The sequence below is a fragment of the Didymella exigua genome (assembly GCF_010094145.1).
Source record: "Didymella exigua CBS 183.55 unplaced genomic scaffold M421scaffold_10, whole genome shotgun sequence".
NCBI lineage: Eukaryota > Fungi > Ascomycota > Dothideomycetes > Pleosporales > Didymellaceae > Didymella > Didymella exigua.
The window spans coordinates 647701-667329 of NW_022984784.1; the positions used below are offsets into that span (position 1 = coordinate 647701).

The following is a 19629-nucleotide window of genomic DNA, read 5'->3' on the forward strand; positions in this document are numbered from 1 at the left end:
CTGGTCTGCGGTCGAACCTTGCCTCGATATTGTCGCGGCTTCCCTCGCTGCTACTCATCCGCTTATCGAGCGCCTGAAGGAGAAGTTTCGGTGACATATGTGTTCACAATCATCAATATTAGTACCAAAGAGCAGCAGGGATCACACCTCCACTCTTCCACCATTACATCATCCATTGTACAAGTTGGATAGATGTATGTGATCCACGCTGTCACTTCGCAATGGAGGTACCAAAGCGAGCAGCGCACTTTTCTGTCATTCTCCAGGGCATCCTGGGTCTAGCGGCCCGGCATTTGTGGCTTATGGGTAGAGAGTCAGTGGATCACTCACAGTCTTACGTTGATCAATGTCTGAACGCGCTCATTGTAGCGTTGGAAGACCCTATTGCGCACTGGGACGAGAAATTCCTTGTAGCAGTAATCCTCTTACGGTTGCATGAAGAGATGGGCGATGCGGACGAGCAGTGCCATCACTTCGGCACAGCGCGAATTCTGAACAGTATCTCATCTTTCGCAGCAGACGGTGGTCTTCGTGAGTCTGCAAGTTGGGTTTCGCTTCGGCAACACGTCTGTGTGTCTCTCACGTCGCAGCAGCCACTCAATTTGAGCCTCGAGAACTACCGCCACTCGTCAGTGTTCCGTGAGTTTGACGACGAGTCATGGACGAACCGACTCATTTTCCTTTTCGCCACAATTCTTCAAACCATCTTCGAGGATAGCGACGGGGTCAACACCAACACCCTGACTAAGGAGAAGTGAATGAAATTACATGCAGAGGTCGATGAGTGGGAGCGTATAAAGCCTTGGACGTTCACTGCACTTTACATCGAACCTGATGCTGGAGAGAAGTTCAATAACGCCTGGCCGCAGCTACCCTGCGCACAGGGGGTAGTTGCTGTAGGTTTGCAATACCATCACCTGAGCAAGATCATTCTCACGATTTACTCCCCTAACGCATCTCTGGTAGGACTGGCGGGAGTCCGAGCACGAAAAGCGACAGATACCTCGATACGGAAGCACATGCGGATGACAATTGGTTACGGCATCAGCAACGAAACCTGCGGGAATGCCATGTTTCAGCGCAGCCATATTTTCAGCGCATGTGGCGCATATATTGTCGATCCGCTGGAGCGAGAGGCCTGTGTAAAGTATCTAAGAGGCCTGCAAAGCAGGATAGGTTGGAGGACCGACAAGGTTATAGCGGATTTAAGAGAGCAATGGTCGGCTTAAGCACTCAACTCATCGTTACACAATTGCAAAATGGTGGCTTGCAAAATACTCTTGGCTGACGCTTCGTATGTCGACTCGTCGTTTGCTTTCGTCCTGTCGTCGGATCACCTCCTCGAGGAGGTCGCCAGTGGCCTTCGCATTCGATGCAATACTCTCAAGGCTCCTAATAGACTCGAGAATCCAGCGCCTTTCCTCTGGGTTCTCCTCTTCTGCCGCCCATATCATGAGCGGCCACAGCAAGTTGACAGGAAGTGACTCATCAGTCTGTGCCATAAGGTGCGATAGACGTTTGATGTTGGTGATTGCCGTCGTGACGTCCTTAGTTTTGGGGTACTGTACATAAGCCACTCGATGCAGGTGTATGAATGACGCATAGTAGTTGGCAAGGTATGTACGAAAGCTCCGTGTGAGCGCTACAGCCAAGTTCCGAGCGAGGTGTTTTTCGGTCAAGCTACCTGCGACAGCGTGGTCCATGAGAGCCGGCCGTTGTCCGTAGAGCGCATGTAAGTCTTTCGATATTTGCGCTGCGAGAGCCATCACTTCGGTCTCATCCTGCACTGTGCCGCGACTTCGGTGCCACGGGTCGATTCTGGTGATTCTGCCAACAAACGATTGGACCTTTTGATAGAAGACAATACCGGGATGGTAGAGTACATCAAAAAGTATCTCATCTATCTCAGTGTCTTGGGTTTCAGGGTCTGAAGCGGGGTTGGCGGCAGGTGAGGCGTCGAATAATGTTTCGTCGGTGTCTGCAAGGAACAGCCCTTCACCTCCGTTGGTTGACACAGCGCGTGCATCTAATAGACGAAGCCATGATATTAGTCGCCTTTCTGGCACCGTAAAGGCCACCTTGTTCGCGCTTTGTATTAAGGTGTATGCTTCGCGCAGGTTCGCGTGTGCCCTAGGAAGGGTCTCCGTCAGTAGCTAAAGTTGTTGTCGTTAGCGACGTGCTTGCTGTATCAGACGAGGTCAACTCACGTCCGTATATGTCAGAAGAAATAGAGATGCCAAGACGTGCTTGAGCCTGCTCTTCGGGGTCTCGCTGCCTTCTGCTTTACGCCTCTTCGCAAGCGCGCCTGACAGCTGTCTAGCAGCGATATCATACAAAGGCCGCCAATCGGTCTTTACGGCTTCACCGCCCAGTTCGCTCCGCTGCATTTGCATCGCTGCAAAAGCCATGATGGCGCTTCGCACGACAGGGGTTTCAGAAGCCATAGTCCCGAAGAAAGCTCGTGTGGACGCCCACTTGGGACCTGTTTCTTCAATTAGCCCTAGCTACATGCTCGAAAATGAAAACGCACCAATCTCCACTGGAGTGAGGATGGGCGGCATAAGCATCTGCAGGAAGGTGTTGACGAGCAGATCGCCATCGACTGATCCATTCTGCATGTCTTTGTGTGAGAAAGGAGATGTCGAGGCTGGATCTGGCTGCTGTCCTGGGCGCTCTACCATTGCCTGACAGCTTGTTCGGGGCGTGACTGGAGCAGCTGCCACCATTGGACCGGAGGACTGGTGACCAAGCGGGAGTTGATAAATAGGCTGGGGCACCGTATTCAGATGTGAGGTGGCCGCAGCGATTGTAGGATCCGTAGGCCAGGAATTGGGGCTCAGAAGCATAGCTTCGTCCCATGTACCGAAGCCCAGAGGCCCAGAGAAATCGAAAAATGCACTGCCATTCATACCGAAGCCTTCTATCGGGTCTGTGCTGGGGTGGTAAATATGCTGAGAAGTTGAGTGAGGTGTAGCAACCGCGAGTGATTGCGTCGATTGTATGCTACTGCTACGTGCTTGTATCGGCCGGTTCCACGTACACTCCAGGTTCAATCTTTCACAGTGACCACAGCGAGGCCGTTTCTCGTTGCAGCGCACCTTCCGTCTCCTGCAAGCATTGCAACCATTTTTGGACCTTGCCGGTCGGGTTGCGGAAGGTGGCTGTTCTACAGCAGGCCCTACAGGTGTCGCGGGCAGCTGCTGCTCCTGTGGAGGCTGTGACATGCGGTTTGACTTCGTGTGAGTGCGTGTGCCTGTCACGTGATGGTCCAGGTCAGATACTCTATACTCCGCGAGTAGGTGTTGATCTCTTTCCAAGGTTTGGCGAGCAAGTCCAGAAGGCGTCAAGTATAAGATGTCGCGATTGGAGCGCGGAGGTTTCGGCTATCAAAAGATGGGATGGTTTGCGGGGGTCGACGAGTGGGGCGGCTACATACCTACCGGTACCTACCGATAGCGCCTGGGCTCATCACGCCCACGCACAACTTTCGTGAACAGTCCTTAAGATCTATCGGTGTATCTCAACAAGTGTCCTGCAGAAATGCTGAGCAGAAAGTGCGAGTGTAACGTGAAAACGTTAATCAAGACAAATGGTCGCGTGTTCCAGCTAGCCGCTAAGCGCCGATTTCGGATTTCCTCTCCCGCCTCCAGACCTTGACCGGCACCTCGCCCAAAATCCAGTTCATCGTCTCCAGCCGCTCGATATTCCAATCTGGAGTCTTGAGTACAAACTCATATCTCCGCAGAAGACTCGCCAATACCACTGTCTGTTCTAGGTACGAAATGTTGCGTCCAATGCAGCCACGCGCACCAGCTGAGAACGAAAGGAAGTACGGCTGCAAGGTCTTACCTTCCTCACCGAGCCAGCGCTCTGGTATATACTGATCGGCTCGTGGAAAGACAGAGTCTTGCCTATGTGCAACATGCGCCGACATCGCCACGGATATGCCACCAGAGATGCAGTCACCAAGGATGTTCGCACCGTCTGCGGGTGTCTCTCGTGGAAGACCGTGTGGCGTGGGCGTGAAGAGTCGGAGCGATTCGTCGAGGCAAGCACGGAGGTATGGCAGGTGCTTGACACTGTCGTATGCGATCACGCCAGATTCGTCAATATCCTCGCTGTCCTCGAGCGCAGCGTCGAGCTCCTCCCTCAGCTCCTTCAGGCATTCCGGGTGCTTGATTAATTGCAGGGTGGCGTTTGCAATGGCGATGGCAGTTGTTGCTGAGCCAGCGTTCAGCATGATGCTAACCTCAGCGACAATCTCACCCCACTCGAGGTTATTCGGCGATCCATTCTTGTCCTCCATCAGAGCCTGAAAGAAGTCATCGGATTTCTCGCCAGCACGATATCGCTGTAGACGTCTCCACGCCAGCTCGTTTGAAATGCCGTCCCACTCCTTGGCGTAATTGTCCATACGGCGATAAAAGGGGATGATGTTGACAATCTTGTTGATGATGGAGTACCGTTCATAGGACCAGATCGGTAGAGACTGCTTGCGGGCGGTCTGGTAGAGAGCAGGTCGAAGATCGCATTGATATGTGGTTCCGTCAGTCTTGCGACCCGTCGCCGTACTGGTTCCTTGGTCGAGAAATCTGAGCTTCTCAGAAAGTCCAATATCGGCGATGGCATCGAGAGTGAAGAAGTTGATCCACTTGCGGTAGTCGAGGTTGACATCTTCAGACTCAGGAAGCCCGCCAGGGGCCAGAGGCGCGGTGCAGCATGTGTCGATGTGCTTGATTAGTCTCTGTGTCTTATCGGCGACCTTGTGCTCCCAGCCCTCAAGGTTCTTGATGGCATATGCGGAGCTAAGGGTTTTGCGCTTGCGAGCATGTTCATATGTTATGGCCATAGATGTCCTTGATCGCACGAAGGTCGCCGTACGACAGCGAGTTAGGACCGGTACGGAGGACAGGGTACTTTCGGTGCAGCTTCTCAAGAAAGGTGGACCTTGCGCCAGTGTGTGCGAGGATCATGAAAGGTATGTTGGAAAATCCTGCAAAAGAGTGAAAGCTCGGGTATCGACGAAGACCTGGATCAGATTAGCATAAGACTCCGAGCACAATCAGATATCTGCATCCCTGCAGTGTGCCATGAGCTGGTATACGCGGGGTGATGAAGAAAGGTCCATTGATCGTTAAGATCTCGAAAATAAGTAACAACTGGGTAAACGACGAAGTAGAGGAAGACACCTGCGCCAAATGCAGCGGCGTAGGGACTTGAGAAGATTGGAGTCGACATGGGGAATGCTCAAGTGGGAGCTGTGTGGTTTGCAAAGTCGGAGCACTTGATCAATGCCCGATTTCAAGGAAGACCGACAAACCCTTAAGTGCTCCAGGAGACTGTTCTGGTGCCAGTTGTTGAAATGCAACCAAGTGGACTGTATGTCCGATTCAGTATCATACGGAGGTTAATTCCAGATTGAACATGACTCGCAGCGCGGACGATGTGCGCATCCGGCAATGTAAGTGCGGGGTGGACGTGTGGTGAGTGCTGTCCGAGGCCAATGTGGACAAAATCTAGCACGTTAGCCTGAACTCAACAAGCACGAACGCAACGTAGAAGTCTTCGGATAACGTCTTTGACGCGGTGGATAATACGTCAGAGTTAGAAGTTCTCCCCTTTCAGTACTGGGGGCACTTACCAAGGTCCTTCAGCCTCAAAGTTGTTACGGGGAAGTTCAAGTATGAGCTCCACAACTTGGCCTGATGAATGCTACTGAACTTTTCGTCGCTATTCGTCATGAAGTCTCTCAGCTTTCCGGTCGATTTCCCAGATGTGCAAATGAAGCTGCACCTCTTCTTTCAATCTATGCTCGCATCGCCAGCAGTCCACAGCACCAAGCCATTAAGCACCGCAGATGGCGTCGCTGTTCTTCTATTCCCTTTCTCTGCTTTCGGGTACCTCACACATGGTCGTATCTGGGACAGACCTGACCCGAATCATGGCGTCTGGTTCGAGCGACCACAGTTAGCGATTGGTGCATCGAGCGGCAGAGTCGCTGCCACACGAGATATCTCCCAGAAGCTGGCTGAGGGCGAATATCACTGCGTTGTATTCTGGGGCTCTCAGTCTGGTACTTCGGAGCGATTTGCCGAGACAATTGGCCGCGAATGTCTGTCACATTTCGGCATCAACGCTCTTGTAGCGGATCTCTCAGACTACGACGCCGAGAGCATTTCCAAGATTCAATCATCACACTTCGCGATCTTTGTCCTTAGCACATATGGCGAGGGCGATCCCAGCGACAACACAGCTGGACTATGGGACTGGATCAAGCAAGTGAAGGATAAGAAGACCATAGTTCAGAACTTGCAGTATCTTGCCTTTGGTCTCGGCAACAGTAACTACAAATACTACAACCGTGTGCTTGATGTTGTCGTCGACGCACTCGACAGCGCCGGCGCCAGTGCCTTAATGGCAAGACAGAAGGCGGATGATGCCAACGGTGGCACCGAGGAAGATTTCCAGGCATGGAAGGACGATGTTTTTGCTGTGTTTTACCAGCTTGGTTACGAGCAGAAGATAGTAGAGTATCAACCGACCATCAAGCTTACTTTCAGCGGCGAGACGAACAACGACAAGGCGGCGAACCTTGCGACATCTTCAAACCACCAGCAGACCTCGACGCAGTCTGCCATCGTACCGTTGACCATCAAGAGCGCCCACGAGCTGTTCGCTGCTGGAGATCGAAACTGCATACATATGGAACTCGATCTTGGAAGTCAGGATATTGTGTACAAGACGGAAGATCACATCGGCATCTGACCTTGCAACCCTGAGGAGGAGACTGAGAAGCTTCTGAACGCACTTGGAGCACAGTCAAAGAGACACGAAACCTTCAGTATTAAGAGCAACAATGACTTAGTCAAGCCAAAGCTCCCTTCGCCGACGACGCTTGAGGCTGCATTCCGCCATCATCTCGAGATCTGCGCCCCTGTTGTACGTAAGACTGTCCAGGAAGTCGCTCAATTCGCACCAACGCCTGCAGCGAAGGCTAAAATCCTTAATATTGGCCAGAACTGTGAGCATTACGAGCAGCTTACCTCAAACATGCACATCATACTTGCTCGCCTTCTACAGCTGACCAGTCCTACGGTACTATGGACATCACTCCCGCTGGCTTTCGTCGTCGAGAATCTGCTGTTACTGCAACCCCGCTACTACTCCATCTCGTCTAGCTCCATTGTCGCTCCTCGCCGCATTGCTGTCACCTCTCTAGTTGTCAACAAGACTGTCAGCGACAAGTCATCGACATCCACAATCCACGGTCTAAGCTCGAACTGTCTCTTGTCTGTATCCGATGTTGTATAACAAGATCCAGAATGAGCTCGAAGACAGGTTCAAGATCATCACTGCCTTCTAAAGAGACGGTCCGAAGACCTACGTGCAGGGCTGCGTCAGTCAGCACGCTACCAAGACCCTTCAGCTTTTAGACACTGGCGCAAATATGTACATCTGCGGCAAGGCCAGCATGGCACCCGAGGTTGACAAGAAACTGGAGGGCGCGGTGAGCAAGGCAAAGAGCCTTGGTGAGACTGAGGTTATAGCATGGGTAGACAGTCTGAAGAAGAGAGGGAAGTGGCAAGCCGATGGCTGGGGCTTATTGTTCAGCGTTTCTAAGAAAGATAGTCGCCACAATCCTCTTCATCATTTTTCTCCCCAATCAGCCCATACACTTTGAATCAATTCTTGGGGAGCAGGATTGCTCGGCTTGCTGTCTGATCGGTCGAGGCAGAGGTCGGTGAGGTTGGCGAGGGAGCTGTAGAAGCACGTAATGCTTCATTATCGACGCATGGGACTTCGAAAGCCGCCTGACCAACGACACAGCTCTGCCCGAGGGTTGAAGGAGGTGATCGCAGTGCATTACTTAATGCGAGAGGCGGCGTATGCTGATTAGCCTTGATCTCGACCTCCAGTGTCCCATCGCTTTCCTTCGAGCTTCCATACATGAGCTCTGGTGTTTGCGCCGGAGCTTCGCATGCTATTTCCTCATTTTCACCCTCACTCTCAGTGACGATGCGGTGCAATTCTCACGGCGGCTAGGTGCTGTTCCTTCTGCACTCTTTGCCATGTCTCGTTGTATGCGTGCTCATGCTACCTTGACTGTAGCCTCGCAGGTCATCATCTTGATCGACAGCTCTGCGCTGACAGTCGGAGTCTCCCTGAGTCATTTGGCACCGCTGGTACCCACGGTGTCTCACACGTTGTGCTCGGCATCAGAAACCCGCGAACGAAAGAGGAGACTTACCCCGATGTCAAACATAGTTGCTAATTCCGAATGACCTAACAACCTGGATCGTTCCGCACTTTTGAGGGTCCAATCACACATCAGCGTTCTCTGTCTGGAGCAGCCAGGCCCGCTCCAGCCAATGCAGCGCCGCGCCATTCCCACGCGTGTGAAGTCTGAGGCTTTCAGCTGGCGCGCGGCAGAGACAGTTCGCAACAGCACCCATCCCCGTGTCGAGTAGGCCTTACACCCAAGGACTGAGATCCTTTAAGACACGGATTGAAGGGTACCTGTGGAATATGGAGCTTTTAATTTGTTCGTTTCAATTACATTGTATGGTCCAATAGCGGAGGACCTCTTATGACCGTGGTAGTAAGATTGTCGCGGCAGACGTAGTCGCTGTAAGTCGATGGAAAACTGCGATAAGTTGCTTGCTAGCTAGGAGGCGACCATATATACATGTCCTGAGACGTGCTAGTCCAAGGTAGTCAACAGAAATAACGATCAAGGCTATAGGACCGACTTGCACCGCAACAAAGATGCTAGGATACTAATATTAACATTGGTATTGAAAACTTCCCTTCTTCTCCAAACTCGGCTCTTGCAATCTAACAGTAATGCAGACAGACAGCGCAATGTCTTGCCAGCGCGTAGTGAGACAGCCGCTTGCGACCTCAGATCTTCGGGGATTACTGTCTCGTCGCAGGCATCGACGATCGTTTGACTTTACAATCGGTCAAATCAACATTTTTGAAAGTCTGAGAAAGCGGTACATGCTGAGTCTTGCTTCATTTTCGACTTCGTGAGATCAGGGCAGGAGCTTTGCACCAAACCCACAAGACCATGCCAAACCTACCCAAGCCGAGTGATTCGTCACCGTGTACCCATCCGTCTACCATGTAATGCCAGTCGATGATAGATAAAGCAGAATATGCAAACGCCGACAAAGGCGATCAGCGCCCCAGAGTGGTATAAAGCGCAAAGAAAATCAAAGGTCAAATGCCGGCCCCACTCAAGAGCCTCACTTCCGCGCGCGAGCCCCAGTAAGTACAGTGAGGGAACTCCCAGACTCAATGAAGTCCAAGACGTGGTCTGCGAGTGAAGTCGGGCTGATGAATTCAGTCTTGCCCAAAGTAGTCACGGCCGTGAAGGTATAGAGACCTGTTCTCCTTGCTTCCACTGCGTCAAGACTACCGCGCATAGTTATTCTCTCTTTTCTCAGATGCAGAGCCTAAAGTCGAGTCCATCCAACATCCACCTTTGTAATGTAACAACCCCTTTGCGACTCCACATGCGCGAGTCTGTCACTCCACAGTAAGTGCTGCACCGAACAGACATCCTCACTGCTCAACGCGAGAGCCCCATCACATATTATTCCGTGCGCCATGCCAGGCATGCCACGCTAGATGATTAGACCGCCCTGAAATGGATAGCAGTACCCTGTCAGCGCATCAAAGCAGTGTCCGGTACGATATCGCAATCGCTCAGCGCGCTCATACTCTTCTTCATCCAGCCTTCTTGCCGCCTCCGATTCTGACGTTGGCGGCGGCGGTGTCTTTCTGAACTTCGCGTGCGCAGCTGCATGCATATCCCAGACCTCCTGGTCCGTGACCTCCTCTGCACTTTTGTAGGCTGTGGCGAAGGGCATATCCTCAGGGTTGGGGTGTTTGGCGTACCACTTTCCCCAAACTGTGTTGGTGCGGTCGAGGAAGCGGGCGTTATTGTGAGTGATGTACGAAGGTAAGGTGGTGGAGGAGCCGGGAAAATCTACTTGTACTTCTCCGGGGGTGAAGATATCGGGTGCAACGTAGTAGGTGCCGAAGAGCCTATGGTCTTTTGCGGGCTGAATGACTGGCTGGTCGAAACGCTCTTCGAAAGGCCGATATGGACGCTGTCCCTCGAGAACGACAATCGGGAGGGAGAGTGGGGGGTTCTTGTGAGCGTTAGTCCTGGCGAAGTGCGGTAGCCCTCGTCGCGGTGGCGGCGGGCGTGAAGAAGGTGAGGGAGAAGTCGCTCCATCGCCAGAGTATACTGAGCAGCATGGAGACCCAACAGAGAGTGGAAAGAACTTCCTCAAAGGTGTCGTCGACTGTTCAGCCTGCTCATGCGGAACCTCTTTCGTAGCTCGCAACTGACGGCGGCCTGCAAAGAGAGTAACCACTCGTTTCATAAAGGTCAGCTGATGCTTCTGAATCGGTATTGGTACTATTGACGATTGCAGCCATATTGTATCATCCTCGTCATTATCCTCAATAGCGCAAAACTCGGCAGCAGGTGTTATATCGTCTTGAGACAAGTCCGCTCCTTCAGCATGAACATTAAAAAGTGCTTGAGTGTGTCCATTTATTGTTGATGACGTTTGAGCTAGTGCCTCTTGCTCACTGCGGTCGTTGAGCGGTGTGTATATTGCTGTCGTCGCCAGCAAAGATGCTGAGGGCCTATCGCCAGCATTATTCACTTTGTTCACAACAGCGACTCGTTCAGTAGCCCTAGGGTGATCGCGAGCTGCATATTCCAAGGGCGCAAGCTCGAGGGGCGACGCCGGAGGAGTATCGTCATCGTCCTGCAATTGCTCGATATGCTGACAATCTGGCGACGGCGGTGAGTACTGTGCACTCTGCTGTTCGATATGAGCCTCATCTGCTGCAATCGAAGTACTGAGATTGCTGCGCAGCAAGTCACCAAGCTCATCGGTCAAGGGAACGCGCTTCTTTTCAAATGTTGTCTCGTCAACCATGTCATTGAACAATGGTGATCGCGTTGCGCCATCAAAGATAGTGCGTGTGGGCTTAAAATGCGTCTTTCCGAGGTTTCCCTGCTTGGCCTTCTTCCCAGGGCCTTGGTATCGAACGCGCGACTTGACCCTATGAAATGGCATTGTGGAGCTGTCAGGAGCTGGGAGCTCGTGGAAAGAGAAAGACGGAGAGAACAGACAAGGCAGCTGTAGTTGAAGCGTGCAAGGGCGCGCATGAGTACGGGGTAGTAGAGCGGCGCAAAGAAAATCGCGAACGCGTGTGGGAAATATGGACTTAGGTTGGTGAAAGGGTCGTCTTACGGGCAAGTGAAAGATGGGCAGATAGACGCAGCCATCATTACCGGCCTTCCAGGCGGCAAAAGCATCGTTACGTGTAGGTGAAGATGTCGTGAAATGGTTACTCACCGAGGGAACATGAGCAACGATAAACTGCTATCAGAAAGCAGTAGGGGAAGGGATGTTGGGGTTGGGGGCGAAGCCCATTTTGTCATTGAAAATGATTGGATCGTACCAGACTTGAAAAGATGTTTCCCTTGCTCTTATACAAGTCGACAGTTGGTGTATCAAACATGGGCCAGGTCATGACCTTGCAAAGACCAAGTGGCAAGCATCTGTTACAAACGGTCAATGTGATATTTTTCATTGACGGTGTGGATGGGGTATCTTCATGTTGTCGTTATTCGAGATCCCCCACGTGCTTGGATTTCCATGGCAAGTCTGACCAAGGAGTCATTCAGGCATTGTCAGCGCAGATGTATGTGACTGTACGACGTCAGTTCGAGTAGACCTTTACGGGAATCTGTTCACGTACCATTGTTGCCTCGTACAAACGCATCACCCCAATTTCGAGTGACGCGACCTTCTGCGACCTCCTTGCACCGCTCAAGAGCAATATTCATGTAGCCGTCGACGGACTGGAGGTCGCCTAGACAGAATTAGCTTGCGTGCGATTATGATCACGTGCCTACAAACCTTTGTACACAATTCCAGAATTCAGCTTAACAGTGACAGGAGCGCCGATGATCTCGCTCAAGAAGCCACTGGGATCTCTCGAGTCGCCGTTGCTCTCTGGTGCCGGGCTTTGTGACATGGTCGCTGAGCGTGACGTTTGTAGGAAGAGTTTTCTGTGCACGAGGTCAGATCTAGCGCGCAGAACTGCGAGAATTGGCCTACAGGCAAGATGGACTACAAGAGTTTCCTGTGTTTCAAGACCTGATGTTTTGGTATGCAAATGTCGTAAAGGTCGAGCTGTTATCGGCGTGAGAGGTGAGAGACGCCGACTGTGCACAGACCACCGCTTGTTCTCCACACAGCAGGTGCGACAAACGTGACTGCGCGTCACGTCGGCGCACGCACCCCGCATCTTTGCCAGACAGCCACCGCTCTTCACCCTCTACCACCCAATCTGACGACTCGCTTTTCCGCATTCATGCATCTGAGACACCTGAGATGACGGACGCCACTTCAGGCGCCCCTGCACCCAAGAAACGGTCCCTCTTCAAGCGAGCAGCATGGCAAGATGCCGGAAAGAAGGAAAATGAGGACATATTCAGTCACTCTAACGAGTTCAGTAATATAGTCGCAGAAGAGAACAGGCAAAAAGAAGAAGCTAAAAGGAAACTCGCCGAGGCCAAGAGAAAGGTCGAAGAGGAGCAAAGGCGCGAACAGACTGAGAAGCAAGACAGGAAGGGCAAAAGGCGCAAAGTTTCAATCGACTACGATGAACCAATCTTGCTTTGTGACGACTCTGCAGAACCTGGGAGAATAATTCAATCACGGAGAAAAGGGTAAGGTGATCAGTGTGGGCATCTACAAACTCTTGCTGACAGACATCCGGATGAAGCAGGACATCCCTCTCCCCAGCCGCACCCGTACCACCGCCGAAATCGCTCGTAGCGCGATATGACAATGTTGCAAGGACTACTCGGTCGCAGGGACTGCCGACCCAGCCCATCATTGTGGACCTGGGCCCCTCAGACGATGATGAAGATTCTGGGTACAAATCGAAGTCTTTTGGCGACACGGAGGATGACATCGCGTACGGCTTCAACGTTGAGCATGGCATAGCCTTGCGCACGTCGAACAGTGCAGTGCCCGACGACGATGACCTCGAGGAGGTTCAGGATCCAGAACTGGCAGCTATAGAAGCGAGGGCAAGAGCAAGGGCGGCAGCAAATAAAGCAGCAGCAGCGAGTGGCAGCAAGGCACCTATCGCGGAACTCTTTATCGCTTCGGAACTACCGGACACGAATGCACTCATGGTGAAGGTTCGCATAGACAGTACAATCGAGAAGTCGCGTGAGGCCTGGTGCGCCAGGCAGAACTTCACAACAGAGATGACACGGGATGTCTTCTTCACATGGCGGGGGACAAGAATCTACGACAGCACAACCGTCAGGCGTTTAGGAGTCAAGGTAGACGATCATGGCAATATCTCTATTGAAGGCGACGACTCGATATACGACCAGGAGGGAAACACACCCAAAATCCACGTCGAAGCTTGGACAGACATCGCGCTCGCCCAGCACAAGCGAGAGGTCGCCGCAGAAGAAGAAGCGAAGCGAAAAGCAGCTGAGCCGACCTCTATAGTCGAAGAGCGCGATCCTACACCCGAGCCTGTACCCGAAGCAAAGAAGTACCGCCTGTTCCTGAAAGCGAGGGGGATGGAAGACTTCAGGATTCAAGTCAAGCCGGATACGACCTTCGAGAAGCTCGCCAATGCATTCAAAGCAAGTCGTAAGATCGCCGAGACACAGCCTCTTACACTCATGTTCGACGGCGAGCGTTTGTCCCCGATGGATACTATAGCAGATAGCGAGCTGGAGGACATGGACTCGATCGATGTACTGCTCAGGTGAGCTATTTGTGCGCACATTCTCGATTTCATTTGGTCTTGGATCTGTTCACTTAGTTTCGGACATTGCAAGCGTGGCGTTGGTGGTTAATATCCAAATGGTTTCCGGATTATTACTTACTGTTCGAATTAAATTTCCCCCAGACCTGGATTCTGCGAGAATTCTACGAGACGAACAGGCTTGCATTCGATCACAGACATCATGAAAATGCGCCTACTCCAAGTAAAGCTGCGCTCTACAGAGTTCCCCAATATCTACGAGCAGCACCCTATACCACACGTGGCTCACTTGTGGGCTCGATCAGGACCGCCGTACCATCTTCAATTGTAACAGTCTGTCCACTCGTCGCGGTCATCTCGCCGGTAACTATGTACGACATGCCTGACTTGGCACTGCCATTAGTCACTATGGTGATGTAGGTAGGGACTAGACTTGGTGCGGCAATAACAGTCGGCGTACCCTTCAAAAGTAACTCTCTGCCCGACGAAGACTGTTGACGAGCCGCTGATGATGTACGCTGGAGTCAAAGTGGGTACGCCGTTAATTGTGATTTGGAGATGGGTGAAGACAGCATCAGGGACAGAAAGGATGTCACTTTGCTGTTGGCTTTAACTATCTGGCCAACCGTCGCAGTAGACTGGCTGCTGATGGGGTATCTGAAAACCGATATTGGAACACCATTGATGATTTTTGCTGGGTACGTTGGAAGCAGATCCGGTAGGGCAAGCACTGTAGTCTTGCCATTAAAGGCAAATGGCTGACCAGCCATTACATTTGAAATCATGGGCAGAACGTATCCTTGCACAGATCTACCTGCTGGAGAATCTTGATTGTGAAAAATGCTCATGAAGTGATTGAAGAAGTGAACGGGTGTTTCAGAGTCAAGAGGCATCCACAAAGACCGGAAATCCTGACCAGACGTGATCGACTCATTATTTCTTGCGGCAGTAGTCTCAGGATAATGGTACCTTAGTAGCGGAATGTATCTCCTCAGATATGTTGTCGAAAGTTCGGGCATTACAGCGAGGTACACGGGAACACCAAATTTCTGTGCAGTTCTAATTCCAGTAACCGCAAGCACTAAATCGTAAACGCACTACTGACACATATACACAGAGTGGGTCTGGCTCACATGATCGTTGCTGCCTTGTGCCTTGAGGTTGCCGCAAGGCCCACGACTGCCGCAACGATGTTCGAACTTTGCCTGAATATAATGCAGCAAACCGTTAAATCTTTCGCCTACGGGCAAATGGTCACTGGAACGGTACAGAGAAGATTAGCATGGCCCTTGCAGTAAAGGAAGCTCTCTTTTTTTTGCACATTCGAGTCACGCTTGTGGCGAGTCTCCCACTTAGTTGTATTATCATGCATTCTGTTCCCCTCTTGGTTAATTCCAGTCGACTTGTCCTTCCTCGCTCGCTAGTTTCAAGGGTCATGTGTTACTAATCAAGGCACTAAGGTTCTCGGTACTCAAGGGTTCATTCATTTACGCGTTCTCTAACCTACGTGGTACCGACAGGATCAGGGTTTGGAAAACTTGCATAGCTCAGGCACAGCACGTTCAGTCTTCGTGAGGGTGAAGTTTACACTACATCAGACCAGGTGCCGCACATAGCAGCCAGGGGGCGTCCAGACGATTGAGCACGACAGTCACCCGACGTACAGGACCTTGGGTCAACAACTCTCCTTCAAACATGAATACTCTAAACCGATAACTGGTGATGCGGTCTGGTGGACCCACGCCAACACCCTGGTTCTCAACAATGTCCAACCACTCTTTCCAGCATCAAAAAAATGCGCACAGTGTACAAGTTTTCACCATGTTGTGCTTCCAGACCATTAGCAAAGCGAAAGACTGCCCATCTCAGCTTGGAAGAATCAACTCGACCGGAGCCTTGAATGCCTACAGCCAAACCGAAAAAACCATCAACATGGCTGTTACATTCGAACTCCCACCTCAGATCCACAATGGTCCACAGTTCTCTCGCCTCCGCCGCTCACCAAGCCCTCATCCTCGAGCGACTCGAGCCAAGCCGAAGAGCAGCGTCAAGAAGGTCGTTGAGGCAGTCAAGAATCACCTCTATCTCCCTCGCGGCACTATCAAGCACTTGCTACTTTACGGACCGCATTACTCAGAAATCTTTCCCCGGCGCTATCCAGTCGACCACCAAAGCCGCCTGAAGGCCTCACGAATGAAAGACAAGAACAGATACTACGAAATTGGGTTGTACGTGCACGAGGAGGAGTCGGACGATGAGTCGAAGGGTTCCTACGGGTCGATCGAAGATGATGCGGGGCTCGATTCGGGAGTCGACATGTATGAGGAGGAGGCTCTAGAGCAGTTTCACGTTGTGAAGGACGGGAGCGCGTGTGCCTGGTGGAAGGCGTCGGTGTAGGTTGAGCGTGAACGGCGCTAGTGCAGACAGTGCAGCGCCGAAGGATAGTCCAATGTTGTACGATGAACCGTTCAGGAAACATTCGTTTAATTGTTATGGACGAGAACTTCATGGATCAAGATCTGAGCGCACATGTCGCGTTAACTCTATCTGTAGCTTTCCATGACGACTCTACCGTCATTGTTTATGTGATAACCGTGACGTTCATCGCCGCAGTCCACGGCTTCCAGAACTCCTCAACGCCCTTCACATACTGCCATGCCGTCCAATCCGGCGTTGTCAACCCCCATGTGTCCACGAAACCCTGCTGTCCAGATCGAATCCTGTAGCTTCCTGCAACACTCCACATCATCCAGCTGATCTTATTATCCACTGTGTACTCCCTGAGGCAGTTCTGCAGTGTGTCGTTGAAAATTGTCACATCCTGCGCAGTCCCGAATTCACTGATAATGACTGGTGTCTCGGTAACGGCCTTAGGGCAGTCGTTGGTAATGTTGCACGCAGCTGGGGCCTCAATGCCGAGCGCGTTCATACCATTGCGGTAGAGCCCCGCTTTGATTATGTCGCAATTTCCGGTATCGACGTCTTCGCTCATCCGATACAAGTGCAGTTCCCATACCAGCTTGTCTGACCAGGCGTGATCGGCAAGGTTGAAGACCTTGGGTTCGCGGCGTGCGGCGTCGCGGACTGCGGTGCACTTGTAGCATGGCGCGGTGAGGTAGTTCTTCCCGCTCGTGAGCGCGGAGAGGTCCTGCGCGTACTGCATTCCCGACCAGAGGATCAGCACATCCGGGTTGGCCTCGTGGATGGCGTCGGCGCCGGCGGTCATGTTGCCGACCATGGTATCCCAGTTGTAGTACAGGTTTGTGACGTTCCAGGACTCGCGTAGCTCGTTGCGCAGGCTCATGCTGACGATATTGGGATGCTGCTTGGCCCAATTTGCGACGTACGAGATGCCGCGGCGCCAGTGCGTGGCGTTGAAGTTGAGATCATCAAACCAGGAGTTGCCGTCGATGTGCGAGCAGCACCATTGCGCTTTGCCGACATGCACGTCAGGTGAGATGAAGATGCCCTTCTGCTCGGCGACGGAGGCGATGTCGGACCAGATCTCGAAGCGGGTGGTTTGGGAAGTCCAGCCGGGGTTCTTGGAGATGATCTCGTTGGTGACCTTTATTCACGGTCAATACATCTGATCTGTGATCATGACCTGTTCAACAGACCTTTGTGCCGTTGACGTAGCCTAGGGCGTGGATCAAGGCCACTTCGAGACCGACGTCAGTGCCGTTCCTATCGTAGATTTGATCGACCATCTCAATAGCGTAGCCCCTGTGAAATTCAGCTTCAGGGCCTTTGATAAAGCCAGCAGCACACACATGCGGATGTAGTTCCAGCCAACACTCTTGATGTCGTCAAGAATCTCGTCTACAGAGGCCCATTCAAGACCTTCTGGGATCATGGTCTCACCTAGCACAATCGTTAGTGATTGCGTAGCTTGGAAGAGTGCTACACATACCAGACATGGGCCAGTTGACACCGGCCCAGGTGATCTTCTCTCCACGGTTGTCGACGATGTCCCTTCCCTGTGTGCTATACGGGCCATGGAAGTTCGTGCCATTGCTCTGCCTCCTCAGGTGCTGTGAGAAGTGGGGCTCTTCTGCCATAGGCGGCAGATAGCTCGCCGACGCAGTAACAGCTGCGAGCGCCGTTGTGAACAGCAGCGTTGGACCCAGCATCTTTATTTCTGGAGATCTTCACTCGTACTGCCCAGCATCCGGGGGCTCAGTGCGCTCTTATACTCCCCGCAACACTTTCCGTGCAATCCTGCTCTTCCGCCTGATGACATGCACAGCTCTTGCAAGCTCTCCGAAAGCTATCCCAATTGACGTACTTGTCTGCTGATCATGGCCGGCTTGTCGGGCGATTGCCGTCCGAAGAGCCTGTGAAAGACCGGTGCTTACTGGGAACGGTAGACCGTCCGGTGCTGCGCCTGTGGGGAAGCGATTTTCTAAAGACGCAAGGCCTTCTCCGCGCTGGAGGATTGCGGAGAAGTCGGTGCGCTAGAGCTCAGGAACCGGCGAGGGTGCCGAGGTCGAATAAGCCAAGGAACCATTTTTTTATGCTGCTGTGCAGATGTCTGATGGCAACGGTCTACTGTAACGAGGTGTGTCCATACCCGGGCTTTAATCTAGGCCTAGCGTAACATCTTCAGTAAACCAAGGTGGTTGCCGACTCTGTTGTTCGTTCCGATGCCGATCTGCAGATCGTTCCGCGACCAGACTAGAAGTCGCACAGGAACGTTTTGTGCATATGAGATTGTGGACAGTCTTGAGCTGCGATTTTGCATGAGTGAATTGCCATGGTCCTACTGCGAGAAGGACCTGCCCCTTACAACTGCAAAGCTGCAACGCTTGTGACTTGATCCAATTGTAATGATGCGGTCTTCCCAAAACATCCTTGCCATCCGTCAGGTCACATCGCCTCTTCCGCGGACTGACCCGTGGAGCAAGCGCGATATTCTCACGGTAAATTTGAACGTGTTTTACATTTGGTATCTCATTTGTAGTAATGGTTGTCGACGGGTGCCATGCGATATGCGCACCGGGACTCTGTCCTTCGTGTTTTCAGAGCGCCCAGCTCTCCGATCGATGCATCAATGGCCTCAGAGGCCTTTGGGTGTTTGTGTCCACAATATGTGGTTCTGTGCATGCTCAATGCCCGAGTGAGCTGTTTATTTGCCCTTGGGGTTGTTGTACTGCTGCTCGTAGAACTTGGCCGGCCACACGGGCTGCGTAAATGTTAGACATAGAGTTTTCAAGATACTTATTGAGCACTTACTTCACCCTGCTGGGACGAGTGGTTGCTCCTGAAGTGCTCCGAGTCCGGGCCCTTGTTGCTTCCACCCTCTTTCCTACCCTCGTTGTCCGTTGATGTGCCTGCAAGGAAGTGTTAGCAACTGCTTTTGGAGCAGCGACTTGCGCTGAGTCCCTCCAGTCATACCTCGCATGCTGGCCTGGGCGGGCGCGTGTGTGGGGTGGCCTCCGCCGGCGGAGAAGCGGTCCTCAATGTTCTGAACTCCCTGTGTCTTGTAGGGGTTGGGGAACCAGTACTGGCGCATGTACAGGTAGTAGCCGAAGCCCACGGCACCGCCGGCCATAAAGATCTTGGGTACTGAAAGAGGAGACATTGTATGCTGTCGTGGTGTGGTTCGAGGTGTGGGGTTTGGTGGTGAGAGCTCTAAATCTCTTAAAATGCAATGGTGTGATGAATAACGGGAGAATGTGAGCGGAGGATGGACTTCAGTGTCTTGGAGTCCGGGGGGCTGCAGGTGATATTAGTCGGTTCCAGGCCAATGGCACGTAGCGGCAGCGCGTCACACAGGGCTGTTCAATCTTCCTG

The 19629-nt window shown here is 52.3% G+C and overlaps 10 protein-coding genes across 10 annotated transcripts; 4 read left to right on the top strand and 6 right to left on the bottom strand.

Annotated features, from left to right (window-relative positions):
- Positions 1-152: 152 nt before the first annotated feature.
- M421DRAFT_59917 (uncharacterized protein) lies at positions 153-1229 on the top strand (the record flags this gene model as incomplete). The annotated part of the gene is made up of 2 exons (XM_033595728.1): positions 153-725; positions 777-1229. Coding segments are annotated over 2 exons (1026 nt in total), but the record flags the coding sequence as incomplete, so codon positions are not given.
- Positions 1230-1244: 15 nt separating this feature from the next.
- Positions 1245-2909, bottom strand: M421DRAFT_60210 (uncharacterized protein; the record flags this gene model as incomplete). Its single annotated transcript, XM_033595765.1, has 3 exons — positions 1245-2153; positions 2208-2482; positions 2531-2909. The coding sequence occupies 3 exons, from the start codon at positions 2907-2909 to the stop codon at positions 1245-1247; spliced, it is 1563 nt and encodes a 520-aa protein (XP_033450011.1).
- A 704-nt stretch (positions 2910-3613) lies between these two features.
- Positions 3614-5238, bottom strand: M421DRAFT_100220 (benzoate 4-monooxygenase cytochrome P450; the record flags this gene model as incomplete). Its single annotated transcript, XM_033586491.1, has 3 exons — positions 3614-4856; positions 4918-5029; positions 5061-5238. The coding sequence occupies 3 exons, from the start codon at positions 5236-5238 to the stop codon at positions 3614-3616; spliced, it is 1533 nt and encodes a 510-aa protein (XP_033450012.1).
- A 501-nt stretch (positions 5239-5739) lies between these two features.
- Positions 5740-6765, top strand: M421DRAFT_4206 (flavo protein; the record flags this gene model as incomplete). The annotated part of the gene is made up of 1 exon (XM_033592536.1): positions 5740-6765. The coding sequence occupies one exon, from the start codon at positions 5740-5742 to the stop codon at positions 6763-6765; it is 1026 nt and encodes a 341-aa protein (XP_033450013.1).
- A 2763-nt stretch (positions 6766-9528) lies between these two features.
- Positions 9529-11305, bottom strand: M421DRAFT_129111 (uncharacterized protein). The gene has a single exon (XM_033587360.1). The coding sequence runs from the start codon at positions 11103-11105 to the stop codon at positions 9630-9632; it is 1476 nt and encodes a 491-aa protein (XP_033450014.1). The 5' UTR covers positions 11106-11305; the 3' UTR covers positions 9529-9629.
- Positions 11306-11785: 480 nt separating this feature from the next.
- Positions 11786-12072, bottom strand: M421DRAFT_60365 (uncharacterized protein; the record flags this gene model as incomplete). The annotated part of the gene is made up of 2 exons (XM_033595785.1): positions 11786-11907; positions 11955-12072. The coding sequence occupies 2 exons, from the start codon at positions 12070-12072 to the stop codon at positions 11786-11788; spliced, it is 240 nt and encodes a 79-aa protein (XP_033450015.1).
- Positions 12073-12431: 359 nt separating this feature from the next.
- Positions 12432-13840, top strand: M421DRAFT_60224 (uncharacterized protein; the record flags this gene model as incomplete). The annotated part of the gene is made up of 2 exons (XM_033595766.1): positions 12432-12769; positions 12826-13840. The coding sequence occupies 2 exons, from the start codon at positions 12432-12434 to the stop codon at positions 13838-13840; spliced, it is 1353 nt and encodes a 450-aa protein (XP_033450016.1).
- Positions 13841-15415: 1575 nt separating this feature from the next.
- On the top strand, positions 15416-16364 carry M421DRAFT_129167 (uncharacterized protein). Its single transcript, XM_033587363.1, has one exon. It carries the CDS (start codon positions 15559-15561, stop codon positions 16231-16233), a length of 675 nt encoding a protein of 224 aa, XP_033450017.1. The 5' UTR covers positions 15416-15558; the 3' UTR covers positions 16234-16364.
- A 1-nt stretch (position 16365) lies between these two features.
- Positions 16366-18222, bottom strand: M421DRAFT_129166 (glycoside hydrolase family 5 protein). Its single transcript, XM_033587362.1, has 4 exons — positions 17747-18222; positions 17607-17697; positions 17454-17559; positions 16366-17401 (listed from the first exon to the last, which is right to left on the bottom strand). Exons 1-4 carry the CDS (start codon positions 17964-17966, stop codon positions 16418-16420), a joined length of 1401 nt encoding a protein of 466 aa, XP_033450018.1. The 5' UTR covers positions 17967-18222; the 3' UTR covers positions 16366-16417.
- Positions 18223-18785: 563 nt separating this feature from the next.
- Positions 18786-19559, bottom strand: M421DRAFT_419553 (uncharacterized protein). The gene is made up of 3 exons (XM_033592157.1): positions 19231-19559; positions 19069-19166; positions 18786-19018 (listed from the first exon to the last, which is right to left on the bottom strand). Exons 1-3 carry the CDS (start codon positions 19415-19417, stop codon positions 18962-18964), a joined length of 342 nt encoding a protein of 113 aa, XP_033450019.1. The 5' UTR covers positions 19418-19559; the 3' UTR covers positions 18786-18961.
- Between the last annotated feature and the right edge of the window lie 70 nt (positions 19560-19629).

Coding starts and splice junctions, on each gene's coding strand:
- M421DRAFT_129111 (XM_033587360.1), bottom strand. CDS start 11,105: ATGCCATTTCATAGGGTCAAGTCGCGCGTTCGATACCAAGGCCCTGGG.
- M421DRAFT_129167 (XM_033587363.1), top strand. CDS start 15,559: ATGCGGTCTGGTGGACCCACGCCAACACCCTGGTTCTCAACAATGTCC.
- M421DRAFT_129166 (XM_033587362.1), bottom strand. CDS start 17,966: ATGCTGGGTCCAACGCTGCTGTTCACAACGGCGCTCGCAGCTGTTACT. Junction 17,560..17,606: donor GGCTGGAACTACATCCGCAT/GTGTGTGCTGCT, acceptor TGAATTTCACAG/GGGCTACGCTATTGAGATGG. Junction 17,402..17,453: donor GCTACGTCAACGGCACAAAG/GTCTGTTGAACA, acceptor CCGTGAATAAAG/GTCACCAACGAGATCATCTC.
- M421DRAFT_419553 (XM_033592157.1), bottom strand. CDS start 19,417: ATGTCTCCTCTTTCAGTACCCAAGATCTTTATGGCCGGCGGTGCCGTG. Junction 19,167..19,230: donor CGCCCAGGCCAGCATGCGAG/GTATGACTGGAG, acceptor ACTTCCTTGCAG/GCACATCAACGGACAACGAG. Junction 19,019..19,068: donor ACTCGTCCCAGCAGGGTGAA/GTAAGTGCTCAA, acceptor ACATTTACGCAG/CCCGTGTGGCCGGCCAAGTT.